Source organism: Heterobasidion irregulare, assembly GCF_000320585.1.
Source record: "Heterobasidion irregulare TC 32-1 unplaced genomic scaffold scaffold_09, whole genome shotgun sequence".
In the NCBI taxonomy this organism is placed as follows: domain Eukaryota; kingdom Fungi; phylum Basidiomycota; class Agaricomycetes; order Russulales; family Bondarzewiaceae; genus Heterobasidion; species Heterobasidion irregulare.
This window is the reverse complement of record NW_009258205.1, coordinates 1,473,248-1,489,200: the sequence shown is the minus strand read 5'-3', so window position 1 is coordinate 1,489,200 and position 15,953 is coordinate 1,473,248. Positions and strand designations below refer to the sequence as shown.

Below are 15,953 nucleotides of genomic sequence, written 5' to 3'. Positions count from 1 at the left end.
GCCTCCGCCGTCTGGGCTGAAAAGCAAGCCTCGTCAACGCGGGCGCACGCACCGGCGACCTGAGCGAGGGCGCTGAGAGGCCGGACTGCCCGAAGAGGCAAAGCCGGCGGGGGGCGTGGGAAGGGTGCGGAGGGGGACGCTGGGAGGCGTGTCCGCTCTCTCTCACCGCTCCATCAATGTCGTCCTCCAACATCTACGCCGTGAGCACCGTCCTCGCCGTCCCCCGTCCCCCCCGTCCCCGTCGTCGCTCACATCCACCTCCTCTCCCACAGCATCGCACCCTACAGCCCACCGCACAGCCCTCCCAGGGCTCCTCCCAGCAACAGAGTCAGGCCCGCCTCAACGAGTGCTTCGACACAATCCGCCAGGAGTTCGACGGCCTCTCTCAGGAGTTCAATCTCCTCCGCGGCCAGCGCGACGACTTTGAGAGCAAAGGTGCCCACCCCCCGCTTTGTTCTTTTCTCCACATCCGCCACATACCCACGCTCACCCCCGCTCTTCCTCCCTTTCTCGGGACCACCCCCGCCCCCCGCCCCACAGTCTCCGGCCAGGTCAACGAGCTCAACATCATCCGCCAGAGCCTCTACGACCTCGAGGCACAGCATGGCAAAATACGCCAACAATACGAAGAAGAGCTCAGCCGCCTCCGCGCAGAGCTCATGTCCCGCCCCCAAGCCCCCCATCCCAACGTCGGCCCCGGCACATCCGGCCTCGCCACCCCCATCACCTCATCCGGCCCCCCTCTCCCCCTCTCCGCCGGGCCCAGCCAATACAACGACTCCTTCTTTCCCCGCGATCGTGACCGCGCCGACAGGGACCGTGAACGCGAGAGGATCGACCGCGTCGAGCGCGACCGCGATCGTGAGAGGGAGCGCGATCCCCGCGACTCCAAGAGAATAAAGACAGATACAAGGATCAAGTCTGATCGTCCAGGTGCGCCCCCCCGCCGCTTCTCCGCGCACGCTTGCCCTCTCTCTCTCTCCTGCGCCACTATCCTGTGAGATCGCCCATGAGGCCGCATAGCCCCGAAATAATTCCATCCCATCGACCAGCCTGCGTTCCATCATCTCACGATGCCTTGTTCCTCCTTCGCCCTCTCCGTCGTCCCTGACCTTCCTCGCTCCCCGCAGAACATTTCAGTCCCTCCATGAACCCGGGCCCCTCGCATCCTTCCAATAAACTCCCTCCAGCCCCAGGTGGCCCCGGACAAGCGCCTCCCTCCTCCGCCTCCACGCCCTTTTCCGGCGGCCCTCCGCCCTCCGCCACCGAACCCTCCTCCAGCGGCTCGGGTGGAATGGTCCCCGTGAATAACGCCGGCGGCGGCTTTCTCGAGGACATGGACCCCCACAACATGCCGCCCGAGTTCAAGAAGGAGGGTACCGATTGGTTTGCCATCTTCAACCCCCAGGTGCCGCGCGTGCTCGACGTCAATCTGGTTCACACCCTGCTCCACGAGAGGTGCGTGTTGTTGTGCCTGCATCGCCACCCCACCCCACCCGCGGCTAACGCCGTGCGATCTCGATCAGCGTCGTCTGTTGCGTGCGCTTCTCCGCCGACGGCAAGTACCTCGCGACGGGATGCAACCGGTCTGCGCAGATATATGACACCAAGACGGGTGCAAAGACCTGGTGCGTGCCGCCGTCGCGCCTCCTTTTGGCCGCACGTCGCTGATCGCGCGTCACAGCGTTCTGATAGACCCAGAGGCGACCAAGACGGGCGACCTTTACATCCGGAGTGTCTGCTTCAGCCCGGACGGCAAGTTTCTGGCGACGGGCGCAGAGGACAAGCAGATCCGCGTATTTCACCTTTTCCACTTTCCTCTCTCGCGTGCACGCCACAGCTGACGCGATCATCCGCGCAGATCTGGGACATCGCGAAGCGCCGCATCCGGAACGTGTTCAACGGGCACACGCAGGAGATCTACTCGCTCGACTTTTCGCGCGACGGGCGGCTGATCGTGTCCGGCTCGGGGGACAAGACTGCGCGCATCTGGGACATGGCGGACGCCAAGTGCACCGTGCTCACGATCCACGAGCCAGAGGCGGTCGACTCGGGCGTGACGAGCGTCGCGATCTCGCCCGACGGACGCCTCGTCGCGGCGGGCTCGCTCGACACGATCGTGCGCATCTGGGACGTCGCGAGCGGGCTGCTCGTCGAACGCCTCAAGGGTCACAAGGACAGCGTGTACAGCGTCGCGTTCACCCCCGACGGCAAGGGGCTCGTCAGCGGCAGCCTCGACAAGACGCTCAAGTACTGGGACGTGCGCCCCGCGCTTGCCGGGTTGGGCTCGGGCTCGGGCTCGGGTCGGAAGGACTCCATCGCGGGCGGGGCGGGGCCCGGTGGGGGAGGAGGCGTCGGGAACGGGAAGAAGGAGGGCGGGGAAAAGGGGAGCTCGTGCACGATGAACTTTGCGGGGCACAAGGTGCGTGGGCGTGGCTTTGGGCGTGCGCGCAGTGCTGATGTTTCGTTTCGTTCGCAGGACTACGTGCTCTCGGTCGCGGTGTCGCACGACGGGCAGTGGGTCGTGTCGGGCTCGAAGGACCGGGGCGTGCAGTTCTGGGAGGCGCGGACGGCCGTCGTGCAGCTCATGCTCCAGGGACACAAGAACTCAGGTGAGCGGCGCGTTGGTCGCGTTCGTTTCTGGTCGCTGACGCGCGCGCGCACTATGCAGTGATCTCGATCGACCTCAGCCCGGCGGCGAGCCTGCTCGCTACCGGCAGCGGCGACTGGCAGGCCCGAATATGTGCGTGCGCCCGCTGTACTCGGCGAGAGCGGAGCCGCTGACCTTTCTTTGTTTTTTTTCAGGGAGTTATACCACGGCATGATGATGATGATGCGCGCTCTCGTCTCTCGTCGTCCTCATTGTCATTGCTGCTGTTGTTGTTTTCCATGTATATCATAATGCGCCCCCGTCCACGTCCACGTCCCGTCTCCTCCCCGTCTATCTCTATCTCCTCCTGTTCTTTCCTCCTTTTTTGTGTTTGAGAGTCCGTGAATGTGAATGTGATATGCCGTGTAGCGACCCCAAAATGTATCGCGCCGAGTGCCGCCGCCCCGCCGTGCCCCACCGTTCCCCGCCCCGCTCCGACCTGCCATCTCCTTTCTCCCCTGCTTTCTTTGTTTCTTTGTTATTTTTTGTTTGTCTTTTTTTGAACCTCCAGCGCGCTTCTTTTAGCCCCGTCGCCCGCCCTCGCCCGCGTCCCTCCTCGCGGATGCATACTTGTCGGGTCGTCCGTGCTCCTGCTTGATGGTCGACGAGGGGCTGCGGCTGCGGGGCACAAAGCGTCTTTGAGATGGACAGAATGGGAACTAGGAATGTGGTATGGGAATGCGGTCGGCGGGGCGCGAGGAGGGTGGGCGGCCGGGCGGTGGGCTGAACGACGTGCGACGTGCGACGACGCGGAGTTGTTGAGCTAGCGGGCGAGCGGGCGGGCGGGCGGGGTGTGGGAGTGTCTACATATCTATCTATCGATGTGCTACTCTTTTTTTTTTCCTTCTGTCTTTGTTTCTGGTTCTGTGTGTTTCTGTGACTGTGTCTGTGTGAGCGTCTGTGTGAGCATCTGCATGTTTTGTGCCTTGCGGATTGTGTCAATTTCACCGCGTGCGATGAGTGCTGGCCACTGGGGGGTCGCGCGCTGCCACGCGGGAGGGACTCGCAAAGTGGAACACGATCCATCGCGCCATGGCACCAAACATATAACGTTCTCGGTAGTACAGTACACGAGGTCACAGTAGCTGGACATCCCCTCTTTACAACCGACCAAGATGGAAAAGACACCTGTTCCCACACGATACACAGGGGACGCTCACTGAGTTTGGTACGAAAAAGAAAGAAGGTGAGTGGCCGTGGCCTGCGAGACGCCGGGGCACAGAAAGCTCACCGCGATCCCGAACTGCTCGACGTGCAGCTCGACGCTGGGGCCGCCCCGGAGCACGCTCACGGGGCCCTTGACGGGCGCACACAGCGCGCCGCGGACACGCCTGCTCAAGCTCGCGGGCCCGCACACTGGCTCGCCCCCCCGACGCACGCGCGAGTCAGCCGCCGCGGCGATCACATACATCCGGTCAGCGACCGCGAGAACACGCACCGTTCACGGACACGCTCCCCCGCGCGAGCGCGCACGCCTCCTCGATCGCGCCCTCGACGTCTGGCCGGCCGCGCGCCACCGTCGTCCGCGGCAGGCGCGCGATCTTGGCGAGCGACTTTTCGTCCTCCACGCTGCCGCGCTCCTCGTTCTCCTCATCGGCTGCCACCGCGGCCTCGGGGGAGGCGATGGAGGATGCCTCGCTGGCACCGTCCTCGGGCGAGGTGATGTGGATGCGCGCATCGATGCTTAGCGAGGCGGGGGCGTGGGCGAGCGCGTGGGCGAGGTCGGCGTACGCGAGGTTGATGTGGTCTGTGGACGGTGTGGGTCAGGCTGGAGTGCGGGGCTCCACAGGGCTGGATGGGAGGATGTACCTGCGTGACGGATGGACCACAGGAAGATGACACGGCGGCACGCAGACGGATCTTGGCGCGCGCGACTGTGAGAGACGTGAGCATGCGAGCGAGCGGGACTGTGCGCCAAGAGCAGTCACCCACCGGACGAGGTCGAGAAGCAGTGGGCTGGTGAAGGTGACGCCGGACCCGCCTGAGACGATGCAGAGCGTGGGGGTCAGAGACGAGCGGTGGCGCGCGTCTGTATGTGGGCTTACCAGCGATGAAGACGACGGTGTCGAAGCCTTTGAGGCTCGGCGGGACACCGTACGGGCCATCCACGAAGACCTTGACGGGGCCTCCCTTTTGCGCAACGTCCATCAGGCGCTTCGTGAGGCCCTGCCGCGCCCTGACCACGAACACGAGCTCCTTGCCCCTCGCGTCCTCGCTCTTCGCGGACCCCTTCTCCGGCGGGCCTTCTGCTACCGCGCCCGCCGTGTCCATGCGGGGCACGTCCGCGTTCGCGATCGTGAACGGGTGAGACTCGAACAGCAGCAGCGACACGCCCGGCATCGTCAGCAGCGCGCACTGCCCGGCGGACCAATGGAGGTACGACGGGCGCCGGACGCGCAGGCGCACGAACCCCGGCGCGGCCACCTCGGCTGTCGCGTCGAACGTGCCCAAGCCCGATTTGAGTCCGAAGTACGAGTGGTTGAAGAGGATGACGCGGCACAGACGAAGGAGTCTGTCGAGGCCCCAGAGGACGAACGACGGCCAGATGTAGTGCTCCCGCCTGCGGTGTGTGGGGTGTGTCATCAGTATTTCTCTAGGTTACGAAAGACGGGAACACGGACTTAAATCTGCGCGTGTGGAAAAAGAGAGAGAGCAGGATTATGCTGGTGCGATTATGGATTTAGAAATGTTCGGAGACGGCTGAAAGATGCGCCGCTTACAAGACGAGGAGAAAATGGGTGACGAAGAATGCCTCATACTCGTACCGGCGGACTGGGCGCAAGGTGACGATGCATAAGAACGTTAGAGCAGTGGCAGCTAGTATACCGCATCTTATATATCTGCTGTCCAAACCGTCTTCGGTGGTGAGCCTGAATCGGCGAGACCGGACGTTATTGGCTTTCGGGCAAAATACAGAAGCTACTCACCCCAGTTGGATCTATAGACGTATTTGAACCGATGCGTCAATAATAGAGCACTGGACGGTACACAGAACTGCTCACTCTCCCAGCAGCGTGCAGCCAAATCAGAGGCACGAGTGAGCGCGCGCACATTCTGTGCAGATAACTCAACTAAAAATCGCGTGATCAGATCTTGTTACAAACGGAAGATCCGGTTTCAAACTTGCCTTCTCAAAGCTGACGCCAGTAATGACTGCATCGCGAACATGTCAGCTTTTCAGTTACCGGCGGCGATGATGCGTGCTCACGAGAGATGAGATTGTTTTTCATGCCCAGGGCGACGATGAGAGGCATTTGTACTGCGGCGATGCTGGCCGCCCGGTTAGAATAATACGTCGGGTCATATCTCTTGCCGGCTGTGGTCGTCGCTAAATGAACCCGATATTCAACTCTCAGTACAGGGGGGTCGGGAGGAAGCAGAGCTGACTGTTGATCAGAGACCAAACAAATAAGATGATGATGTACGTGGCGGTTATGAGCAGCTCGGCGACGTTGAGCGTGTACTTGTTCCCGATAGGGACCGTGCATCGAAAAGCAAGGATGCGATAGGCGTTCACGACTGCGAGGGGCAGCCGCCGGAACGCGATAGCACCGCGCGCTGGACCGTTGCGGTCTTCTGAGTCTCTTGGCACGGCCGTCTGTCTTCGCCTCGCCAAGAGACGAGAGCCCACGTTCCCGATGCCGACGAGGAAGATAAAGCAAGCAATGAAATACCACACTTCCTTGGGGTACTTATTGGCGAGCAGTTTGCGACGGGCCTTGTCGAGTTTTGGGTTTCCAGCGACGGCAGCGGCAGCCTCCACAGGAGCGAAGACGGCGTCCATTTGCACCATGATGCCAAGGCAAATGGATAGGCCCAAGGAGTGAATACAATCGGAGATGACATCGCGTAGACTTATATACTGGAACGGACGGCCTCGCGATCATGGCCAAAAAGGAAGACGAAGGCCGGAGAGAACAGCATGGGAACGACAAGAACGCAAGCCCGTCCTGACCGAGTGATGCGCACACCATTCAAGGGCTGCCTCGAGCAAGAGCGGGCCAGAGAAGAGGAGAGAGTGAACGGTTGAAGAGGTTGGACGGCTTCCAAAAGGCGCCTCACGTTTATCTGATAAGGTCATTTGACTGCGTGCACCGTTCTGATCCGGTGTCCGCCAGAAGCGCTGATTATCAGATATGATATACTTCGGGTCCCAGTCGGTTCCTTGGGGTAGACTGACTGCCCATCCTCCCGCAACTTGCAGAAATGGCGTGCTTTTGAGTAGCATTGCTGTAAGCGAGGCTCCCCAGTCGTGGCAAGTTTCGCGGCCTCCATCGTGATCGGACTTGACTTGAGGCTGAGAGGGTTCAGGATCATGCCCTGATGCCTAAATCAGATAAGATGTCGTGAGAAATGTCAACTTCTGGCAGATGTACGTGAACCTACATTTCACCTGCGTCTTCCCCGGCAATGATCATATCGCCGCGTGGATGAGTCTGCATTAACATCGATGCGACGGACCGTTGGTCTACATAGCCGTGCACAAAGCTCACGGTGGACTGGCAAGGCATATAATTCAATGACTTACTGGCATTCGCTCCGTTTGGGAGCGGCTGAAATGAGACATGTCCCATCCTCAACTCTTATTGTCCAAGTAGACATGATCATAATCGCCCGCACTACCTTCGCACTCGCCCTGGTACCTCGAAACATCGCATTCTCAGGCTATCTGACAGCGCTGCGCTCGAACAGAACATCTCTACTGCCGCTCCGTACACCCCGGATGGTGCCAGCTGATCGCTGTGAACGCGAAACACCCTCAGGGCCACGATTAATTGTATCCGATGCCATGCGAGACACCGACGAGACCCAACGAGAGGGAGCAAAGCAATGTACTGCACGGGCGGCGATCTAGACCTGGAGGATCGACGCCAAGCATGCGAAATTGGACTGCGAGCATCTGATTCGTCGGGTGATGAGTCCTCCGCAGACGACTGACGAGAAAGGCGCGCTGCGTACTGTGTAAGTACAGCCATTCTGATCCCACTTCGCACGCCGCGCCCGATGCAAATAAAGGAAGACTGCCCAGGCTGTGAGTAGAGCGAACGAGGAACTCGCGTTTTCCTAGTACAGCTCGAGGTAAAGGCCAAAGATCTGTATTTCCTTTTGAGCGTCTGAATACCTCGTTATGAGGATCAATAAGGTAGACAAATTTACCGAAGACCGCCAACAAAGAACGAGATGGTGAACTTGGTCGGATGTGTGTAGCTGCCAGGGTGCGATAACTCCCCGCGTCCATAGTGACAAACATCGGCAAACAAGGCCTCATCCGATGGCCGAACCGATGCTCCACTTCGTTAGGCCTACCTGTGCAATTCAGATCTTGGCATCCCTATCCGAAGCGCGGCTGAGGTGTGTGTGGAGATACCTCAGATTCGCCGAGGTCGACAGCGAAACGCCAATCGACTATCCGTGAGAAGCATCTCGAGACTTGTCGCTAGTCTTTTAGAAGATTCGGGTCTTCGAAAGCACGGGAATTGTCAAGGTCCGTTGCGAGTGCTTCCATATTCCGATTCGGCGCTGTTGTAAATATACTCAGAGACCAACTGCCAGCACATTGTCAAATGCCGAATCAACCTATAACGTATTGTACTCTGCTCCTATTAAAAGACCCTCTCGAGGATGATCCTTCATAACTCGGTGATCGTCTAATCGCTTTAAAAGCTCGCACCTGCGAACATCTCATCCGAGCAGACTAACCTGAACACCGCCAATAGGTCTTTGTGCTCGTTCGAGCTACTTTTGCATCGAACAGTGGAGCTTGCTCGTCTGCATCGAAACTAGGAACTGAGATGAGTCAACTGGGAGCGTCTGATTGCCTGGTGCGAGTTTCAGAACCCTCCGCTTTTTCCGTCTCTTTTCATAGACATTGGCATGATAGTAACCTGTTGCGTAATAGATGTTATCCCTAAATGTTTTAACCGCCTCCTTGCTAGGCCATAAATGACCAGCTTGTAGGCATCGATCGGTCTGCCCATAATCCCCTAGTTGGCCTCTCCATAATGTCTCTTGTGGACGCTACCCTTCCTGGTGGCGTAGCAGCTCAATCTGCAAGTCACGACCAAGCTCTCAGATCTTTCCTCGCCAACGAATATCCGAGGGAGGTGTGGTACTTCCTTGCTTCTTTGATTCTTCTCGTGGCTCTGTGCAACATATTGTCGCACAATTTATCTAGGTGGATCCCGACTGCTGTGTCGAAAGACCCGGAGGATATCCGCACGTCGCGCAAGGGTCCCATCACGCTCCGAAGGTTCCCACTCGCGATTCTGAGCGCATTCCGCATCGTGGCCTTTCGCTGCATCGTTCCCATTGGACAAACCTTTTCGCTTAATGCTGCAGAATTGTTCCTTACGGCACTCTATGTTGCAATCCTGTTTGCATGGACTCTGACCAACTGTGAGTGACCTCTATCTTTAGCTCTGATACCGTGATTGATATCCAAGTGCCAGCGACGACGACGACTGGTAGTAGATATGATCCGACGTACTATTCCAATCGAGCAGCCAGTATCGCAGCAGTTCAAACGCCGCTCATCGTGGCCCTAGGCATGAAAAATAACATCATCTCTTGTGAGCATATACGACTGCCTCATTATCATGTGCTACTGACCTTGCTATCTAGCTCTCACTGGCATCAGTTTCGAGAAGGTAAGGGTTATCCCGTAGAGTAACGATTGAACATGACCTCATCGCCTTTCATAGCTGAACTATCTTCACAGAATGTGCGCTCGCGCTATTGTGCCTCTAATTTGGCTCCATGCCGGCGGGAGGGTCAGTTCATATTCACTTTCATCCTAGGATATTTCTGATCTCAAGTTTTGTTATGGCTATCTACAGATCCAGCTTGGGTGAGATTTCGACCACACTCAAAGTATTAGGCCACGTCGTTTGATCATCTCGTGCTCAGACTTGTCGCCGGTACGGCTTTAGACAATGATTATATGAGATGTGGTGTACTTGCTGCCACTTCCTTGACGCTCTTATGCATCGTGACATTGAGACCTGTTCGCCGTTTGGAGTATGAAGCCTTCTTCATCACTCACTTGATCCTTGTTATGTGAGTGAGAACCCTACCTTCATTGTTCGCTATTCCTAAAATGATCTAGGATCGTTTTGCTTGCTGCCTTTTTCCATGCGCGGCAATTCCAGTGAGCTTTTCTTACTATCTCGCACATACGAACTCAGATCCATTGATTGCAGGCGTGATCATTATATTTGGCCATCATTCGTTCTCTGGGGATTCGACAGACTACTCCGCTTTGCGCGCATCGTCATTTTCAATCAATCCTATTTCGGATTCAGCCCTGGTTTGGGTACATTGGATGCGAAAGCAGAAGTCGCTGCGCCAGAATTTGTTCGCCTGCGACTCAGGCGCTCCAAGCACTTCCATTGGACCGCTGGACAGTGTGCCTTCCTGACCATGCCCAGCATCTCCCTTCTGCCCTTCGAAGCGCATCCTTTTACCATAGCGAATGCGGACATGAGTCGTGAAACTCCGCTGAAAAGCCAGGAGGAAAATGAGGCAGCAGTTGTTCGCGTTGAACAGGGATACGATCTCATATTTCTCATAAATGCTCGGCAGGGATTCACAAGGCGGTTGATGGCTATAGCGGAGAAGGGTGGCTCCATGAAAGTGTTTGTAGATGGTCCCTACGGCACCCCGCCATGTCCGAGAGGTTTCGACACCGTCGTATTCATTGCTGGTGGGTCAGTGGTTGAATGCTATGAACTCATTGACCTCAGATTATGATAGGTGGCTCTGGCATCACTTTCACTCTCCCATTATTCACTGACCTTGCTCGGTGAGAGCTCACTGCTTCAGCTATGATGATATCGTTCTCATGCTATTTAAAGACGCGCCCGCCATGATCCCTTGACATGTCGTAAAGTTGTATTTGCTTGGTCCATTCGTGTTGTCAGTGCGTCGTCCTATTCATCGTTCCATTCTTGATTGTGACTGATCATTCCAAGGTCACGTCAATCTCGTTTATGACGAACTTTTGGAGATTCTCGCTAACATGCCAGAGCAACTGGAGGTGGAAATATGCATCCATATCTCGAAGGCACGGATTGGGTCGTATCAGGGATCATCCGTCGACTCCGAAGTACACCAAGAAGAAGAAAAGCTGATGTCCAAACTCAGTCGTCTGCGCAGTACGACTGTCGGCACTGGTCGAGCGAACGTCAAGGGGATCATTGACGACGCTTGTGCTCTAGCTCGAGGAAGTGTGTCCGTCAACGGTACGTTCCATGACCTGCCAGGGTGTTTCTTGTCTTCATTCCAGAACCATCATTCTTCGAATCCAGTCTGTGGTCCTGCTGACATGGGGAAACGTGTCCGAGCAGCCCTGCGCTCTCCGGTCAAGGGGCCCCTTGACGTTCTCAAGGGAGGTCCCAGCATCGATCTCCACATCGAACAATTCGGGATTGCTGTGAGTTGTCACGCCGCCATCGCTGACACGCGAAGGTTCGTTCGTTGACGTGGTCTCAGTAGCAGGACAGATGTAGCCCTCTGTGCGAGATTTGCCTTTATAGGTCACCGAGAAGGAGTTATCTCTATTTAGGCTTTGCTATTCGTGCCCTGCTTCGACTTCTGGGATTCGAGTATAAAGTCAGATGCCCTGATGAGTACGTGTATGTTATAGATAGATCCGAACAAGGTGCTGCACGAGACTGCACGTCGAGATGTGCTAAAAGACTATTTACTTTTGAGTTTGCTTGAATAACGCGTTGACTTACAGACCAACCTGAACATGCTTAGAGGCCTATAGAGTCCCGCATACTTTGTCCCTAACTCTGACCGAAATGTCGGCATCGCTAGTCTCGAACGTGCGCTTCGAGGCCTTTCGCTTAGCGGTTGATCGACTTTGATCCAGGTCCGTCCGGTTTCAGGGGAAACGGTGCACGTCGCCGATGAGTGGAGTTTAGACATGCTTACTTCCTCTTCCTTTTCTTCATATCCTTTTGAGCGATCTTCCTCGAGATTTTGAAGCATCAACTGCGCCAGCCTATCCACACACTCAATATGTCTGGCATCGATGAGCTTGACCCAAGCTCTATTCCCGCCGAGTTCTTGAAAGAGGGTCCTGATTGGGTAGCCGCCTTCAATCCACGCGTCCAACGCGTCATGGATGTAAAGTTAGAAAATAAGTTCATTCATGACAAGTACGTACGGTCGTTTTCATACCCATGCAGAAGCTCACAACGCTCGCTTCGTACTTAGGGTGGTCTGCAGCGTGAGGTTTTCGGGTGACACGAGATACCTCGCTGTTGGAGTTGATAATGGCGTGAGCCTGTACGACATGAGCACAGGAGGTACGATTGTGTGAGTCTTCGGTCTTCAAGCAAGCTCTGTTCATCATTTATCCCTTCTGATACTTCAGGTTGCCATTCGATCACGCAGGCGATGTACCAGACCGGGATTATGTGCGCAGCGTTTCTTTTAGCCATGATGGCAGATCCTTAGCCGCGGGATGCGAGGACAAGTCAGTTCGCGTGCGTCGGGTTTTCATTTACCAATGCGATTTGACGCTGACATTGTGTGAATTTAATGCAACAGGTATGGGACCTGGAGAGTAAGCAGCTCGCACACACGCTCTCTGGTCACCGTCGTGAAGTCTATGCCGTTGAATTTTCTCCCGACGGGAAAACTATTGTGTCGGGCTCTGGTGATCGTACGCTTCGTCTGTGGGATCTCACTGCCCCTTCTCCATCTGAGTCTAGTCGCACACTTGTCGTGGAAGATGACCTCAGTAAATCCGACACGGGAATCACCGCACTTGCCATCTCTCCGGATGGCGATTTTGTAGCTTCAGGCGCGCTAGACGGGTCGGTTCGCATATGGAATATCAAGATGGAGGAGCCGAAGGCCATCGTTCGTTGGCAGGCGCACCAGCAAAGTGTGTACAGTGTCCGATGGGTATTGCAAGGCAAAGGTCTTATCACCGGAAGTCTGGATCGGACGCTGAAACGGTGGGAGATCGGCGTAGTCGGGGAAAACGGAGGGAAGAACGAGTGTGTAAAAACAATGGTCGGCCATAGGGTGTGTATCCAAATCGCATAGATGAAATGATATTGACGTTCGGAACAGGACTATGTGCTAGCGACGGCAACGGTGCAGGAAGGATATATGCTTCGTGCTGCGTCAGCGTCCAGAGACGGGACCGTGCGCTTGTGGGACTTGAAGACAGGACAAGCACTGTTCTTCATACAAGGGCATACCAACACGGGTGCGTGAAACCCAGATCTATGTTTCTCGCTTAGCAGTTCATCCTAGTTCATCTTTCAGTGACATCCGTCGACTTGAGCTCGGATGGAAAGTTCCTAGCGTCGGGGAGTGGTGATGGCTCGGCACGCATCTGTAAGCATGGGTCTGCATAAATCCATACGTGGCTAACTTTGAACACCGGCTTTAAATCGCAGGGAGCTACACCCTCATCTAATGGAGCCTAACTGATGTTATACCCATTTCCAACTTCATACTCTTCACTGGGATGTACGGTAGGCCATTTATCCCTAAGATGTTGTAACATATATTACCCATTGTGGTTGTTCGATTGCGTGTAGCCGTCGAGTTTGTGAGACTTATTCACTCGGCGTAGCACTGGTCAAGGCGCTGACGAAGCATGGACTAAATCTTCAAAACTCTAATTGATTAAGCTTGTGAGCTGCTATCTCTATTGCCTTCACGCGTCGTCGGTGAAAGACAACGCCTAAGCTCTCTTGATACAGTGAAAATAACATACACTTCGCTTTCTATGGAGACATCGTAGTAGCGTATACATGCGCAGCTGCACACACACCATGGAAGGCGATCAATCTAAATGGCGAATGGCAACCAGTCCTACGATCTCCTGTGAGATCGTTCTAAACCAAGAAGCGGGGTCGAATAAATATTTACTGGGCACAAGGGAAATGTTAGAAGTATTCAGTGGCTCATCATGTAGAAACACTTACTGCGAACCCAAAGTGTTCGACAAATAACTCAATGCTTGGACCACCTTTGAGAATGCTCAATGGGCTTGCGGCTCCAGAACGCAGAGCGCCGCGCACACGATCCGTCAAACCGGCAGGACCGCATACTGAGGTCTCGAGGCATCAGCACTGTAACAAGGCGCCTGGAAGAGGCATGCTCACCGTTCACAGACACCTCGCCTTGTGCAAGGGAGCAGGCATCCTTGAGGATATCTTCGACATCAGGCCTCCCCTGGCTGACCTGAGTCTTTGGTAGCCGGAGCATCTTCGACATTGCCTTTTCATCCTCCTCGGTATCGGTGGTAACGGAAGATGATTCGCTGGAAAGGAGTGCAGAGTCTTCTGAACCAGTGATATGGATGCGAGCGTCGACGTTGAGGTTGGCGGGGAGATTGCTGAGTGTTTCGAGGAGGTCTCCATAGATAAGGTTAATGTGATCTGGATACGCGCGATTACCGACTGTGAATGAGCATACGCAGAAGGGACACATACCAGGATGGCGAATTGCCCAAACAAAGACAACATTCCTCGTCACAGAAGGCTCCTTGCGAGCACGACTGCATGTCGTGTGATAAGCCACAATCAAGATCAACGTGAAGGATGATCATCCACTTACTGTACAAGGTCGACCAATAGGGGACTCGTAAACGTTATTCCTGAACCACCTAGAAGCGGAGTACATTATCAGAAGGGATCATTCAGGGAACGCATGAACGTACCAGCGATAAGGACAACCGTATGGAAGCCTTCAAGGCGAGGTGGAGCTCCATAAGGACCGTCGACGAATACTTTCAAAGAACCTCTGGTCTTTGCAATGTCCATGAGACGCTTCGTGAATCCTTCGCGCGTATTGACAAGAAAAACAAGGTCCTTTCCGCTTGACGAGTGCGGACCTTCATTCGACGCTAGGCTTTTTTCGTTGACTTCTTCCGTCCTCTCGCGGCTGATGTCCGCATTTGCGATAGTGAAGGGGTGGCTCTCGAATGGAAGGGTGGAAACACCGGGCATCGTGAGGAACGCGTTCTGGCCGGCGGACCAGTGAAGGTGTTTGGGCCGTTTGAATGTGAGTCGCACGAATCCTGGTGCGGCAACCTCTGCGGTAGCATTGAATGTTCCGAGGCCAGACTTCAACCCAAAGTACGAATGATTGAACACAACCACGCGGCACAGCCGAACGAATCGATCGAGAGCCCAGAGGAAGAGAGATGGCCAGAGGTAATGACCCATTCTATCGAGCAAAGGGTTATCAGTCGATGCTCGCGCCGGCTAAACCAAGTGAAATTACGCACTCTTCTTCAGCCGCATGGAAATATCCGCCAAGGAGCATGATCCTGCGCCAATTTGAGCAATATTCAAATCACAAAGAGAGGGGCAACGCACAGGACAAGGAGGAAATGAGCAACAAAGAAGAACTCATATCCCACAGCGCGGATAGGTCTGAGAGATACAATACACAGGACAGTGAACGCAGTAATCGAAAGAAGGCCTGCTCGCATCCAAGCGTTGTGGAGAGTAGTGTCGCCCTTCAATCTACAATGGAGAAACATCATCAACGTCCGCACAAAGGACCAGGGACACTCGTCCTCACCCAATTTTGAACTGTGGATATGGATGAGCGACATAGGAGCGACCTAGAGAGCTTGTAAACTTACTCGACCACCAGCATGGATCCACAGCAATACACAAATCACTCGAGCAGTCATACGGTGAAGATAGTTCAACTGCGCATCCTATGAGAACGGAGCTCAAATTCGGGGTGATATACCACGTACCCTGTCAGATCCAACTCCAGTGATGACTTGCGAGAAACCATGAGACCGAGAAACAGGAAGGAAGGGAAAGGAGCAGGCCTACGGGAGATTACGTTATTCTTCATCCCGAGAGCGACAACGAGCACGGTCTGAACAGACGCGATATTCCCCGCGCGGTTTGCATAGTAAGCTGGGTCATATTTGACACCAGTTGTGCTGTTAGCTGTGGAAAAAGATGTCATCGATCCGGTGGACAACTATAGGAGAATGAAAGAGCGGCTCACAGTTGATCAACGTCCATGTAAACATAATCGTGATGTACGTCGCGGTCATGAAGACCTCAGCAAGGTTCAAGGAGAAACTCTTTCCAATCGGAATGACGCAACGGAAGGCAAGGATACGACAAGCATTCACGATGGCGACAGGCAGCCGACGAAGAGAGACTGAACCTGTGGAGGATTGTCCTTGTACCTCTACATCTTTAGATGGAGAAGTGCGCCTTCGGCGCCAAGATGACAGGACAGAGACCAGGTTGAAGAGTCCAGCGAGGAAGATGAAGGAGGCGACGAAGTACCAGGT

At 55.2% G+C, this 15,953-nt stretch overlaps 7 protein-coding genes across 7 annotated transcripts; 3 read left to right on the top strand and 4 right to left on the bottom strand.

Moving 5' to 3' along the window:
* Positions 1 to 176: 176 nt before the first annotated feature.
* HETIRDRAFT_454242 (uncharacterized protein) lies at positions 177 to 2,825 on the top strand (the record flags this gene model as incomplete). Its single annotated transcript, XM_009551924.1, has 8 exons — positions 177 to 933; positions 1,131 to 1,458; positions 1,527 to 1,628; positions 1,685 to 1,796; positions 1,862 to 2,422; positions 2,480 to 2,612; positions 2,672 to 2,743; positions 2,806 to 2,825. The coding sequence occupies 8 exons, from the start codon at positions 177 to 179 to the stop codon at positions 2,823 to 2,825; spliced, it is 2,085 nt and encodes a 694-aa protein (XP_009550219.1).
* An 858-nt stretch (positions 2,826 to 3,683) lies between these two features.
* HETIRDRAFT_39267 (NADPH oxidase) lies at positions 3,684 to 5,282 on the bottom strand. The gene is made up of 7 exons (XM_009551346.1): positions 5,272 to 5,282; positions 4,696 to 5,210; positions 4,583 to 4,631; positions 4,460 to 4,524; positions 4,089 to 4,397; positions 3,882 to 4,006; positions 3,684 to 3,809 (listed from the first exon to the last, which is right to left on the bottom strand). Exons 2-7 carry the CDS (start codon positions 4,988 to 4,990, stop codon positions 3,807 to 3,809), a joined length of 846 nt encoding a protein of 281 aa, XP_009549641.1. The 5' UTR covers positions 4,991 to 5,210; positions 5,272 to 5,282; the 3' UTR covers positions 3,684 to 3,806.
* Positions 5,283 to 6,002: 720 nt separating this feature from the next.
* Positions 6,003 to 6,443, bottom strand: HETIRDRAFT_120102 (uncharacterized protein; the record flags this gene model as incomplete). Its single annotated transcript, XM_009551923.1, has 1 exon — positions 6,003 to 6,443. The coding sequence occupies one exon, from the start codon at positions 6,441 to 6,443 to the stop codon at positions 6,003 to 6,005; it is 441 nt and encodes a 146-aa protein (XP_009550218.1).
* A 284-nt stretch (positions 6,444 to 6,727) lies between these two features.
* HETIRDRAFT_325139 (uncharacterized protein) lies at positions 6,728 to 7,224 on the bottom strand (the record flags this gene model as incomplete). Its single annotated transcript, XM_009551922.1, has 3 exons — positions 6,728 to 6,977; positions 7,037 to 7,118; positions 7,179 to 7,224. 3 exons carry the CDS (start codon positions 7,222 to 7,224, stop codon positions 6,728 to 6,730), a joined length of 378 nt encoding a protein of 125 aa, XP_009550217.1.
* Positions 7,225 to 8,652: 1,428 nt separating this feature from the next.
* On the top strand, positions 8,653 to 11,129 carry HETIRDRAFT_164205 (ferric reductase; the record flags this gene model as incomplete). Its single annotated transcript, XM_009551921.1, has 10 exons — positions 8,653 to 9,046; positions 9,100 to 9,219; positions 9,272 to 9,297; positions 9,352 to 9,420; positions 9,528 to 9,706; positions 9,756 to 9,797; positions 9,850 to 10,352; positions 10,403 to 10,451; positions 10,504 to 10,568; positions 10,621 to 11,129. 10 exons carry the CDS (start codon positions 8,653 to 8,655, stop codon positions 11,127 to 11,129), a joined length of 1,956 nt encoding a protein of 651 aa, XP_009550216.1.
* A 490-nt stretch (positions 11,130 to 11,619) lies between these two features.
* HETIRDRAFT_388317 (uncharacterized protein) lies at positions 11,620 to 13,181 on the top strand. Its single transcript, XM_009551920.1, has 7 exons — positions 11,620 to 11,814; positions 11,873 to 11,974; positions 12,033 to 12,144; positions 12,209 to 12,691; positions 12,740 to 12,878; positions 12,938 to 13,009; positions 13,072 to 13,181. The coding sequence occupies exons 1-7, from the start codon at positions 11,675 to 11,677 to the stop codon at positions 13,089 to 13,091; spliced, it is 1,068 nt and encodes a 355-aa protein (XP_009550215.1). The 5' UTR covers positions 11,620 to 11,674; the 3' UTR covers positions 13,092 to 13,181.
* Positions 13,182 to 13,313: 132 nt separating this feature from the next.
* Positions 13,314 to 15,812, bottom strand: HETIRDRAFT_39263 (ferric reductase). The gene is made up of 14 exons (XM_009551345.1): positions 15,659 to 15,812; positions 15,478 to 15,597; positions 15,396 to 15,421; positions 15,276 to 15,344; positions 15,212 to 15,222; positions 15,004 to 15,153; positions 14,913 to 14,954; positions 14,548 to 14,851; positions 14,343 to 14,493; positions 14,240 to 14,288; positions 14,116 to 14,180; positions 13,786 to 14,061; positions 13,606 to 13,730; positions 13,314 to 13,548 (listed from the first exon to the last, which is right to left on the bottom strand). Exons 1-14 carry the CDS (start codon positions 15,705 to 15,707, stop codon positions 13,546 to 13,548), a joined length of 1,440 nt encoding a protein of 479 aa, XP_009549640.1. The 5' UTR covers positions 15,708 to 15,812; the 3' UTR covers positions 13,314 to 13,545.
* Between the last annotated feature and the right edge of the window lie 141 nt (positions 15,813 to 15,953).

Excerpts from the sequence above, each read along its gene's own strand:
- HETIRDRAFT_39267 (XM_009551346.1), bottom strand. The coding sequence starts at position 4,990 with ATGCCGGGCGTGTCGCTGCTGCTGTTCGAGTCTCACCCGTTCACGATC. Across the intron at positions 4,632-4,695 it reads CACCGTCGTCTTCATCGCTG|GCGGGTCCGGCGTCACCTTC; the intron begins GTAAGCCCACAT and ends GCATCGTCTCAG. Across the intron at positions 4,398-4,459 it reads GTGGTCCATCCGTCACGCAG|ACCACATCAACCTCGCGTAC; the intron begins GTACATCCTCCC and ends CACCGTCCACAG.
- HETIRDRAFT_388317 (XM_009551920.1), top strand. The coding sequence starts at position 11,675 with ATGTCTGGCATCGATGAGCTTGACCCAAGCTCTATTCCCGCCGAGTTC. Across the intron at positions 12,692-12,739 it reads AAACAATGGTCGGCCATAGG|GACTATGTGCTAGCGACGGC; the intron begins GTGTGTATCCAA and ends CGTTCGGAACAG. Across the intron at positions 13,010-13,071 it reads TGATGGCTCGGCACGCATCT|GGAGCTACACCCTCATCTAA; the intron begins GTAAGCATGGGT and ends TTTAAATCGCAG.
- HETIRDRAFT_39263 (XM_009551345.1), bottom strand. The coding sequence starts at position 15,707 with ATGACCGCGACGTACATCACGATTATGTTTACATGGACGTTGATCAAC. Across the intron at positions 14,181-14,239 it reads CTATTGGTCGACCTTGTACA|TCGTGCTCGCAAGGAGCCTT; the intron begins GTAAGTGGATGA and ends CACGACATGCAG. Across the intron at positions 14,062-14,115 it reads TTGGGCAATTCGCCATCCTG|ATCACATTAACCTTATCTAT; the intron begins GTATGTGTCCCT and ends GCGCGTATCCAG.